This window comes from Crocodylus porosus, unplaced genomic scaffold (assembly GCF_001723895.1).
Source record: "Crocodylus porosus isolate Cpor-Errol unplaced genomic scaffold, CroPor_comp1, whole genome shotgun sequence".
Classification (NCBI taxonomy): Eukaryota; Metazoa; Chordata; order Crocodylia; family Crocodylidae; genus Crocodylus; species Crocodylus porosus.
Window position 1 is genome coordinate 53903641 of NW_017728949.1, and position 12654 is coordinate 53916294.

Consider the following 12654-nt stretch of genomic DNA (forward strand, 5'->3'; position numbering starts at 1 on the left):
CTACTTCACGGTCAGGGCAGCTAGGATCTGGAACCAACTTCCAAGAGAAGTGGTGCAGGCTCCTACCCTGGGGGTGTTTAAGAGGAGGCTAGGCGAACACTTTGCTGGGGTCGTTTGACCCCAGTACTCTCCTCCCATGGCAGGGGGTCAGACTAGATGATCTGCTCAGGTCCCTTCCGACCCTAGAAACTATGAAACTATAAAAGGGCACAGCAGCCCCCTTGGCTCTCCAGGGAACTAGCAGACCTCCTGTGTCTAAAAAGACAGATTTACAAAGGATGGAGGACTGGATCCACCTCCAAGGAGGAATATTCTGCACTGGTCCAGACCTGCAGGATAATCTTCTCTAAGACTTATAGAAGTCAGGCTGATGGGCCTGTAGTTTGCCAGATCCACTTTCTTCCCTTTCTTGAAGATAGGGATCGCATTGGCCTATCAATGTTTGGGCACTTCATCAGAGCGCCAGGAGTTCTCTAAGATGACTTCCTGCTACTCGGGCAGGGGGCTGGACTCGATGATCTTCCGAGATTCCTTCCAGCCCCAGTGTCTATGAAATCTGTGAAAGGTAGCAGCTGCCCCCTCCCCCCCAACTCCTTGCTGTTGATTGGCAGAGAGGGCTGCCCATTGTGGATTCCCACCTTTTTTCACCAATCAGCAGCGAGGGGTGGGGCCACATGATGGTCAGCCCTCTTGGCCAATCAGTGGTGAGGGGTGCGGCTGCTGGGACCCGTTGGCCCATTATTCTATCCTGCATTTGGGATAGAATAATTACATGCAAATATATAGACAGGTGAATGACTGGCTTGGAGTATTAATTGAAAATCAAGGGAAGTGATTCTTCCACTCTGTTCAGCACTGGTGAGGCCTCCCCTGGAGTATTGTGCCCAATTTTGGGCATTGCACTTTAAAAAGGATGTGGACAGATTAGATACAGTCCAGTGGAAAGCAACACAAATGGAGCCTGGGAAGCATGACTTAGGAGGAAAGGTTGAAAGAACTAGGATTACATAGTCTAGAAAAGAGAAGACTAAGGGGTGATTTAATAACAGTCTTCAAATACCTCAGGGGCAGTTATGGTCAGGATCGAGATGGGCTTTTCTTGTAACCAGAGGGGACAGGATTGGAGCAATGGCCTCAGCTGCAGCAGAAGACATTTAGGTTTGAGATGAGGAGGAACTTTCTAACTTTGAGGGTGGTCAAGCATTAGAATGGGTTACTTAGAAAAGTAGTGAACCACTCTGTCCCTGGGAATTTTCAACAGCAGATTGGAGAGAGACTTGGGATGATTTAGTCAGGGTTGTTCCTGTCTGAGTAGATTCTGGACTAGATGACTTTGTGAGCCAGCCATATTTTCCTATGATCCTATAAGCTGGTTCAGGTTTGGAAAGTTTTTTTTTTTCATAACCATTAGGCTGGTAACTTAAAAAGGTTTAGATTTTGGAGAAACTGAATAAGGTATGTGAACCATGTAAATACAAATCCTGCTGTGGTAGTTTTGGCTCATAATTCTTATATTTGAAACCATGGGTCATTTTCTAATATATATTTACAGAAAAAATCATAATTGTTCAGAATGATGCAACTGAGCATTGTGTCAATTCTTATGGCAAAGTCTGCTCTTATATGCATACATATGGTTTCTTTGGGTAGATGTGATATCTTTTATTAGACCAATTAAATAGTTGGAAAAACGTTCTTTGAAAGCTTTTGGGTACAAACACCCTTCTTCAGGCACAAGGAGAATCTGTTGGTGTTTGTGTGCTGTCCTGGGTGGAATAGAAGCCAAATATGCAAAATGCAGGTCTGTGAAAATGTAAATGTGTGGCAGTGAGGATCAGGGGGAATGAGACAATAGGTGTGAGACAGGTAAGTGGGAGAATAAGGGGGAATGTTGAACTAGTGATAAGATGTAGCTGGTAAAATGCAAACAGGTTACCTGGGGTTATGGGATGTCAGGCAGGTTGTAACGTGCTGTAAATCCAACATCTATATTTTAGTCCAAGGTTTTTTGTATTCAGTAGATTTACGAAGTGAAGTTTGTAGACTCGTCTACAAAAGGTGTTTTTTAAATTACCCTTGAGGATTAGAATTGAGAGATTGGGGAGAGAGTGGTGGTCCTGTGGGAGGTGTGCACCCTTAGGTAACTGGGTATTTTTGTCTTAGATAGATTTCCAGTGTGCGTTCATTCTGGTGCACAGTTGTTGTTTGGTTTTTCCTACATATTTTCCATCAGGGCAGTCAGTGCACTGGATGAGATATATTACATTTCTGGAGGTGCAGGTGTAAGATGCAGGAATGGTGATGGTTCCGTTGTAGGGTATAGTTATTGGGGGGAGTGTGGTGGAGATGTGTTGGCAGGTTTTACATTTCTTGTCCTGGCATGGCCTAGATCCATTTGGTGTGCTTCTGGGGATGAGGAAGTTTGCTTCTGGGGATGAGGTTGGTGAGGTTTGGTGCTTGTTCAAAGGCCAAGTTGGGTGATCTGGAAAGATCTGTTTAAGAGTTGGGTTTTCTTCTGGGATGCAATTGTTTGAGGATTTTCTACATATGGTCCAGGGAAGGATGGTAACTCTAATGGTGTGCGATTTGTATACCAGCAGGCTCTCCTTATCCCTGAAGAAGAGTGTTTGTGCCTAAAAGCTTGTAAAGAACTATTTTTCCAATTATTTAGTTGGTCCAATAAAATATATCACATCTACCCAAAGAATCTTGTCTGCCTATGACCTTAGACCAGCAGAGCTACAACCAACAACCCTAAATACACATGGCTTTTGTCCTTTGTACCTCTTCATTATAAATTCTGATATGTTCTTTTTCATGTCATATCCTTCTTTGCCATCCCCTATGACAATATTCCACTCTCAAGTACACTTATATATAAGTACATTTATATAATTGTAGCTGAGACTCTCGTCTGGGTTGTCTGATTTTCATAAATGCAATTTCCCTTTTCTTTTGAGTGTGTAGCATGCACTGTTTATTTAACACAGGAGACAACAAGTGTGGAAAGGTTGTTTTTTTTTTTTAATATAAGGTCACGAGAAACCTTTAATCGAGTCTAAAAGGTTTTGAAATTAACCCAGTTTAACTCTGAGAAGAGGATCTAATTTTTCAAATCTCTTGATATTTATATCATATTCTCATTATATTTCATGTTACAGAAATTATACATGAATTGTTTGTTCATGCCCTGAAACTGACTAAACATAAAATCAAATATTTTTTCAGACCCAGCTGGCACTTTGTCATTATGCTACATCTTACGATGAAGAGAATTTCCCAATGGCAAATGAGTTCCAACCTGAGCGCTGGCTGAGGAAAGACCATATGGACAGAGTAGACAACTTTGGTTCCATCCCATTTGGTTATGGCATTCGCAGTTGTATAGGAAAAAGAATTGCAGAACTGGAAATTCACCTTGCACTGATTCAGGTTAGAAATTTGTGACAAGATTACAAGATTATATATCAGTACATTCTTGCTATGCAAATCACTTCTGGACATCCCTTTTTTATATCTAAAGCGTTATCCTGTCACAGGACTTTTGATAAACACATAGTGATCTGTTTTGAATTAAGCATGTTACAGAAGGTACTTTTGATATGGCACAATCCAGTATAAGATCAGGGAAATTAAATGATAAGTATAGCAGAATTTTAATGAATGAATTGCAGCCTTTAAATAAAAGACTCTCTTGGCACACAGTAGGGCAGTGAGAGCCAATCTTTTGGGCAGGCATGCTACAAATTAACCCCAAAATCTCCCAGGTGCAACTCTGACCCCCTTTCCATGCCTGATCTGCCTCTCTGCTTTCTGCTTCCTGCCCTGTCTGGCACTGTGCTGTCTGTCCCCTCCCTAGTCTACTGGTTGCTACACACAGAGGCTGCCTGGGTCACTTACAGCACTCATGCTGCAGATTGGCCACCCCTACAGTAGAGTGTTTACTTATTTGTAAGATTTTGTATAAAACATGTTTGAACTAAGAACAAGTAGGCACTTACCAGAAAGTGAAATAGGTTTGTAACCCTTAGTCTGAAGTGGACCATAATTTCAAACATTCAAGTCAAATGTTATTTTCTCCACCTTTCCTGTTCTTCCTGTCCTCATTTATTTTTGTCTTTCTTTTCTATTTTATATATTTTCTGGGTTTTTCTTATTTTTTCACAATTTAGAGAAAGCTTTCCCATCAATCCCTATGTTGTAGCTCATCTCCAAAATGCACATAAATATTCAGATCAGTTTGAATAGTTTGCAGTAAGTAGCGCAGCAAGTAATGCAGAAAATGATCTAAAGATTACAGTGCAGCACAAATGAAATATGAGGACATAATGTAATGCTGATATAAAAAAAGGCAAATGTCATTCTGGGATGTATTAACAGGAGGGTAATTTTAACAGGAGGTAATATTCCTCTCTTCACTCAGTAGGAGTGAGGTCTCACCCAAAATATTATGTTCAGGTTTGGGATCTGCACTTGAGTGCAGAGTGGAGAAGAAACAGAGAGGATATAGTGGAGAACAGAAAGAATGGTAGGAAGTTTATAAAACATGACTTCTGAAGGAATTGAATCCTTCAGCCTAACAAAAAGAAGTCTGAAGGAGAAATACAAAATCTTCCAGTACATGAGAGATTGCTCTCCAGTGGATTGCAACCGAGCTCAGTATGTCTACTGATGGGTGTATAAGAAGAATGCAGCTGTTGTAAACCATTTGAGCAGACTGCCTAGAGAAGTTTGATAATTTTTACTCACAGGTTAAAGAAATTTTGGTAACGATGGCTTAGGTATACTTGATCCTGTTTTAGGGCAGGAGAATGGAGAAATTGGCCTTTAAACATCCTTTCCATCCATATATTTCTGTGATTCCATAATTTGTATTCACAGCTGGTCTCCTCAAATGTGCTTTGTAATCTTATATATTTACTCTGTACCACTTCAAAACATTTGCTGTCTCATCTTTGTGTTCAGTCTCCTGCTGGTTCAGTGGAGATGTCATAAGAATAATTATTTAATGTTAGCACACTCCCCTTGACTGAATGGCAGCCTGTTTATCCTATTCTGTTCTAATTAGTTTCTTCTATGCGCATCACTGATTTTTTCTGAGTGCCTTCCAGTAATGTGTTAAGCAATCTGCCTCATGTTTGTTTTCTCATCTTTTGTTCAGACAGATAATTGGATTTTGGTGTTTAGACACCTTGCCTTTAGAATAGAAGTTGGTGAGGCTTATAATCTTAGTTCCTGTGGGAGTTAATTGCACACTTTTGGGCTGACCTCTGAGGAATTTCGTAGATCAAAAAGACAAGTTTTATTCTAATTGTAGAAAATCCCTTTGCACTACAGAAACAAAATTGCCAACCAGGTTCTTCATTCTGGGACAGCTTTATATTTTTCCCTTCAGGGGAACCATGTTACTTGAGTCTATTAGAGTTGACACCATACATGTTGTTTCTCACAAACTTAAAGGGCTGTTGCTGGTTTTCTGTGGAGAATTATAATCTTGTTGCTTTATAATACTTCTAATATTACCATATGTTTCTTTCCAGTTGCTTCAAAATTTTGAGATCAAAATTTCTTCCAAAACAAAACCAGTTCGTGCTAAAACCCATGGACTTTTGACTCCTGGAGATTCCATCAATGTGAAATTTGCTAACAGGAAGTAAGAATCTAAAGTTTAGTAAATTTTGGTATACTTTTCTGAGATATAGACCTGCATAGGATGAAATATGATGATCGTTCTCTTGTTCACTGGTTTGTGGATACCCTGTAAAATGAGCAGGCCTTATGTTCTGACTTAATTGAAGCAATATGCAAGAGAAGTTAACTCTCTCATAGTAGATAATTATGAAATTTCATGTGGAATCTATAGAAACATAAACTGAAACATTTCCTTTTTGCACTGGAAGTCATTTTTCTCTGGAGCAATTTCTGGTGGTGGCCATGGGTGCACTGAAACAATAGTACAAAATTCAGATATTGCATACTGTCCTATGCTTTTTCTAGAGTGTTTAAACATGAGACAAATATTTCATGTGCTTTTGAGAGACTCTGTGATAGCAATGTACTGCATTCAAACTTAAGTCCATACGTGGATATTTTCTGGGGTTTTGATCCTCCCCAGAAGTGTCATTTTTAGAATTCCCCACACAGCAGTGGGGTCATCAGTAAAGTTTTTCTTTACTTAGTTTGCAGAAATATTTGCACAATGTTTATAAAAAATAAAAATTATTTCAGTACTTGGAAATGTAAGGAGTTTCTTAAAAAGGCAAAAGTCCTATCAGTTTATTTAGACTGAAAATTTAGAATGTTTTAAAAATGTATTTATAAATCATTACAGAGGTGTAGGTTGTAGCCGTGTTGGTCTAAGGACATAGGCAGACAAGGTTCTCTGTGTGAATCTGCTCTCTTTTATTGGACCAATTCAATTCATTATTGCCTATAGACATACTTTTCCAAAATTAAACTTTAAGAAATAAAGATTTTGATATCACATTACAGGGTTATGAGCCCAACTTCATAATAGTGCTGATATGTGAAAAGCAAAATGTAAAACCAGCTAGTTTCACTGCTCCAACACAGGAAGTTATAGAGATAGTTCTCAAACATGATGATAAACATGATAAAATGATAACAAATAGTTATTTACATGTTCTCATTTCCTCTGAGAGAAAGTGTTATTAGCAGCATAGATTTACGTTTTTTTTAAGCATGTAATGTTTATCCTAACTATCTCTTTTTAAATGTAAGCGCTGGACATTTCACGTTGTAGAATATTGCTCAGTGGATTCAGTACACAAGTGCCCTCTGTAGGATTTAAGTATAACTGCGACAGTTTGCCATTCATTGACCATTTAGCAACCAGTTTAAGGAGCAAATGCTTTAAAGTCTTATCTCTGACAGCTAACGGGAAGTCTTTAACATCACAAGAGGTCAAGTTTAAATATAAAAGAAATCCTTATTTAGGAAAACATTTTACTTGTGGAATATTTTATGATGCCTTGAGGTGAACCATTTTACAAAAAAGCTCCAGCTTGAATATTCTAAAGTAAAATGAACTATTTCATAATCTGTAGTTAATTATTAGTGTAGGAATGGCAGAATAAATGTAAGCAAGTTTACTTACTGATGTTCATAAACCTTCTAACAATGGAAATGCAAGAAACTAGTTTTCAAATTGGGGTTCTTAATTTGTCTTTTGTTCTTCACCCATGCAGCCATCAAAAAAGTTCAAGATACGGTAAAAATGATTTTTTAAATTCATTTTTACTTTTAGTAGTATAATACTTTTGTGTATCTGAGCTCTGCAGACAGAGACAGTTCTGCATTTCTTGGACGTACCAATTTGAGGATTGGGTAATGTTGCTCCTTTTCATGGATCTGCTATATAAATCTTTTTCTCTGTAAGGTCATTCATCTATTTTGTCAGAGTATTAAACATCTGTATAGATAGCCAATGAATCAAAGAAGTCAGAACTGTATTAGTTATACCCATGTAGCTATTTATGTTATTATTTTATTTTTCTTGTGTTTTTTATTTCCTTTCCAATATCATTTCCAAAAAACACCCAGCTTTGCACTAACTCCGTTTTTCTGAGACTGGATTATTTTTCTCCAGAGCCAGTCTGCACATCTGAATATTATCCAAAAGATAGACAAAAACTTGTAATTTCATAAGGGTTAAGCTTGCTGCTTCCATGACACTCCAGGGCATATCTTGACTGAGAGCAGAAGGGCCACACTCTGAATCCAAATTTGGATTCCTTATGAGACCTGTATTTTGCACTGTTATATCATCATTAGTGTAGAGCAGTGGTTTTCAAACTGGGGCCACCCCCCTAGTGGGGCATGAAGGAATGTTGGAGGGGTGCAGTGCAGGGGTGCATGGGCAACAAGTCTGCAAGGAGCCAGTGCCACTGTGGCCTCATAGGGGAATGCCGGGGTGGGGAGCCCCAGGCAGGCTCTACCAGTGGGCTGCTATGTCTCTGGGAGCCCAGTGCAGTAGGTGCACAGCCTAGAGCCACAGCAGGGCCAAGGCAGGAGGTGTTGGAACCGCGGTGGGTGGAGCCTGACCTGCCAAGCCGAGCCGTGGTGGCTGCTAGGATGAAGAGTGCCCTGTGCCTAGCTGTGCTGCTCGTGTGTGTGTGGGGGGGGCCGCAAACAAAATTGTAACTCTAAGGGGCACTCAGCTCAAAATTTTGAAAACCGCTGGTCGAGAGCAACTATTGGTGTATTCTGATATTTTTGTTAATTCATACCAATTCCAAGCTGATACTTCACAGTATAAGAGGAATTCTAGAAATGTAATTTTAAGAATTTCATTCATCTCATAAAAGAAAGCTTTGATTTGTTTTGATAAAGAATCTTGTTTGGTGCATTTAATAAAATATTTATATAAAATAGATGTCTCAGTTTTTGTTTCGTATTGTTGTTCACAGTAGCACTTTTCCCTAGTATCTCCAGATTTTGAACATGTTGGAAGGAAACATTTTATAACTGGGAAATTGATGCATGGGAAATGATTCCAGTGGCTTGAGGTGTTGGGGATTGCTACAAGATTTATAAGGTGGGTAAGGAATTTGTTAAAGGGAAGATGGTAGTGTTGTTGAGGGGAGAACTAGCAGGCTGGAGAAACATTCCTCAAGGAATAGTTTTGAGATTAATCTAATTTACTATTTTCATTAATTAATTAGCAAAAAAAAGTGTTTCACAAAATTGGGAAATGTTAACACAGAGGAGGATTTGATTATTGTGAAGGAAAACCTGGATGACCTTAAGGACTGACTGGAATAATAGAAATGGAGGAAATTTAATAGTACAAAGTACCAGGTTATACAGTGAAGAAATAACAAGGTTTTCTGCTGGGAGTTCATAAGGTAAAATGATAACAGAGAAAAACTTGGGTGTATTAGTTGATCAAAAAATTGCTATGAGCTGCCAGTGTTATGAAAGAGATAAATACTATCTTTGGATGCATCGCACAAGGTATTTCCAGGAGAAATGGGAAACAATTAATGATATTGTACAGGGCACTAGTGACTCCTCATCTGGAGTGTTGTTCATAATGCTAATCACCTATGTTCAAGAAAGATGAATTCAGACTTGAAAAGGTGGAGAGAGGGGCTGCTAGGGATATGACAGGTGTATAATTTAGTATGCATTAAGAGGCTTAAAGTTGTAATAAAAACTGAGCAGATACGATACACAGCAATATAATTGCACAAATTGTCCTTTCCTGCACTGAAGAAAAGCATTAGATGAAAAAGGGATAACTGGTATGCAAAGGAGCAAAACGGTTCTGCTTGTGTTGCTTTCCTCTATAAGACAATCAAGGGAATGAAGATCCTATCTTAAATGAGCTTGAATTGTTTAGTCTAGCAAAGTGAAGGTTGAGAATGGATATGACTGCTATTTATACATGCATCAAGACTGTTAGCACAAGGGAAGGGGAAGAAGTAAAGGATGGGTTTGCACAAGAACAAATGGAATAAACTAGCCATGAACAGAATGAATTTAAGTTGGAAGGTAGAAAAAGGTTTCTAACTATCAGGTGAGTGAAGTTCTGGAGCAGCCTTACACCGGGCCAGTAAAGCAAACAGGTTTATAAAAGAGTTTGACCAATTGATAAAAAGGTATAGAAATTGTTTCCTGGCAATAACAGGGAACTGGACTTGATGACCCAGGAGGACCCTTCCAGCTCTATGTTCCTACCTTTGACTTGAATGGCAGGGTGACTTGATTTGTTGGGTAATTATTGAAATAAATACAAATGAACGTTGAAGTATTAATTACAAACCAATACAGAATACTGAGTGTGTCTACACATGCATTAACGTGCTTTAATAAATGCTTTAGTTTAGGGAATGAGCTTTAGTTCAAGCACACTCACCACCATTTTGAAGTGTGAGGACACTTATACATGAGACGCAGCAGGCTGCTAGAGCACAGTAATTGCCACGCTCCAGCAGCGTTGACTAACTGAGTCTGCTCCAACGTGCTGGAATTCCAGCATGGCAGAGCAGCCTCCATACTTGTGTACAGGAGCCCCCAGTTTTTTGTGATACTTTAATGCACATTAAAGTGGGCTAAATATGCATTAAAATGCATGTGTGAGTGCACCCACTGACACCATAAAAAACATAACCATAGAGAGGCAGCAGTTGATACCAGTTGATACTCATAAAATTGTGATCTGGGGATTTTTAGGCAAAGGGTTCATTGTTTGTTATTTTTTCTTTGAGTACTCAAGAATAATGTATATATTTGCAAATGCACACCACTTTTTCCTTCTAAAAGCAGCTGAATTGATCAGGGCTTTTTAGTTTAACTACTGCAATTTAAATACTACCTGCTATGTTCACAGGGGATCAGAGAATAAAATAGAAGAGTCTTTATTTTAGAAGAAAGGGGTATTGAAATTTTAGAGGGTAGCACGAGAGAAGATAATTGTGTTATTATATGCTGCTCCATGATCTTAAAATCAGAGATTACAGGAAATTAAAGGCCGGCATTTTTAGAAAACATGCTTTTTCATGCAGTGTATAGTCTACCTCTAGAATCTGGTATTGCAAGAGGTCACTGCCAAACACGGTCAGCAGACTTTAGAAAGTTCTAGTCTTTAAAAAGATTAAAGAGGGAATATAAATTGCAGCTAATAAGATAACATGAATACAGTATTATCAAAATGCATGCTTTGAAGTATGGAAAGGTTGTCTGTAAGTGTTGAAAAGCCATGCCATTTTTATTATGTACTACACGGTACATTTGGTTAGGGACAAATCTAGTCTCTGATTTGCAAGATGATTATTTTAGCTGAATGCTGGGAGGAGGGTGGGGAAAAGACAATGAGGCGAAAGAATTGTTCCTACAAAACTGAAGCAACTGTGTTGACCGTTCCATTTCCTTTCCATCTTTGTGACAAGGTATTTAGCAGAATTTGCAGATTTCATTGAAATCCCACAGGCAGTGCCATGAGTGCTACTGCTGTGACCTCAGACGTGCTACCTTTTGGGCTGTCAGCCATACAACTTTAGCACCCATGCCACCCCAGCCTCCAGCCTTTCTGTGAAACGTACAGTAGCCTAGTACCTGTGTAGCCCTCATGGCCATACCACATCATTTTTGTGGGTAAAAACTCACTGGAGCATCGTCCAGGCCCCGATTTGTCCATCTTCTGACCTGCTTTTACTTCAGCAAGCAAACAGAAGATGTGACAGGATTTTCTGGGTCAAGTCCAGTCTCCTGCCATCATAGGCAACCAAATGGTATAATCCTGATCATAAACTATTTAACCTCGATCTTAAAACTATTTGGGATTAATGTTTTATATTTGATCCTAAATACACTGTGTACATGGCCACAGAAGGAGCTCCTACCACATCTGACTCTGCACAGTACAGAGCATGCACCCCCATTGCGGGACAGCTAACAAAACCCTGCTTTCCTAGCACCCCAGAATTGCTTTTTCTCTGCTGACAAGAAGCCCTCTGTACCAGTGGTGGCAAGGGCAAGATTTGCATTTAGGTATGCTGTAGACTTTTTTACCTTCAAGTATTAGTAGAGGAGATAGGATCTGAACCTTACTCCTGTGCCAGGTACTATGCAGCCTCTTTGTATAACCATTTACAATAGTAGTAGTTTACAGTCCCTTTGAACATGCATAAATGAGTATGCAAAATGAAAAAAACATAGGGAATCAGTGCCACACTTCCCACGTGTTGACTGCTTAGCGGCAAGATACTAGACTTCATAAATTAAGCAAAGGTGGTGTGGTTTCTATATATGTGTCCTGTCATCTATTATGTAGACATATAATAAAGCAACATTCTTGTAGCTTGCTGGAACTTGACAATAGTCCTAAGTGGAAAACACTTGGGTCTTAACTATTGGTGGGTGCATCTACACATGCCATTAAGGTGACATTATAAACTCTGACACAGTTTGCTCTGGAGTCAGCTGCTCCTAGGTGCAGCATCTGCTTGTGTGCCTGGGACCGCAGCAGTCTAAGCTGGGGTGGAGCAGCCCCAGGCTGGCAGGGTACCTGGGGGGTCAGCCTCAGGCTCCGGGTGGTGGAGGAGCTGGCTGGGGCACAAGGGTGCTTAAGTACAGGGCTAGGCGGCAGGCAGCCCCTGCATTTTTGCACCCTCATGACCCAGCCAACTCCTCTCACCATCAACACATGCGTTATGGCAGAGTTAGCTCCTCTGCTGTAAGATAGTACTGTCCCCAACAGTAATTTATTTACTGGTTAATTTATTGCACCGTAATACTGGCACATGTGTAGATGGTGATGCTTTACTGCAGAGCGAATTAGTCCACTCCACAGTATAGCGCACATGTAGATGCGCCTGGTATATACATTTATGTTTAAATATTCCAATTTCCCCATCTATACACTTAAGAAATGAACATAGATAGGCAGGCTGGAACTGTAACGCTAATAGCATAAAGGTAAACAACTTATATAGCGAAAAGTAAACACAAAGTGTTAAGATACAGAATTCCACTCTTTTCTCTGAATAATACAATTAAGTGAAAATGTAAATAGGAAGCAGCCAAAGAAATTTGGCCCCGGGAGAGACACGCCTGGGCCAGGGGTTAGCGAGGAGTTAGTTAGGGTACTTCTGGAGAGGCTGGACGTGTTCAAGTCCGCTGGTCCGGACG

The 12654-nt window shown here is 39.7% G+C and overlaps 1 protein-coding gene across 1 annotated transcript in view; it reads left to right on the plus strand.

The window, feature by feature from the left end:
- The window catches only part of LOC109322511 (cytochrome P450 27C1-like), an 11217-nt gene extending 5346 nt beyond the window's left edge, over window positions 1–5871 (plus strand). The window contains exons 4-5 of the mRNA XM_019553562.1: window positions 3229–3432; window positions 5541–5871. Of these exons, the coding sequence (XP_019409107.1) occupies window positions 3229–3432; window positions 5541–5657 (321 nt within the window). The 3' untranslated portion in view covers window positions 5658–5871. The remainder of the gene's footprint in view (window positions 1–3228; window positions 3433–5540) is intronic.
- The last annotated feature ends 6783 nt before the right edge of the window (window positions 5872–12654 follow it).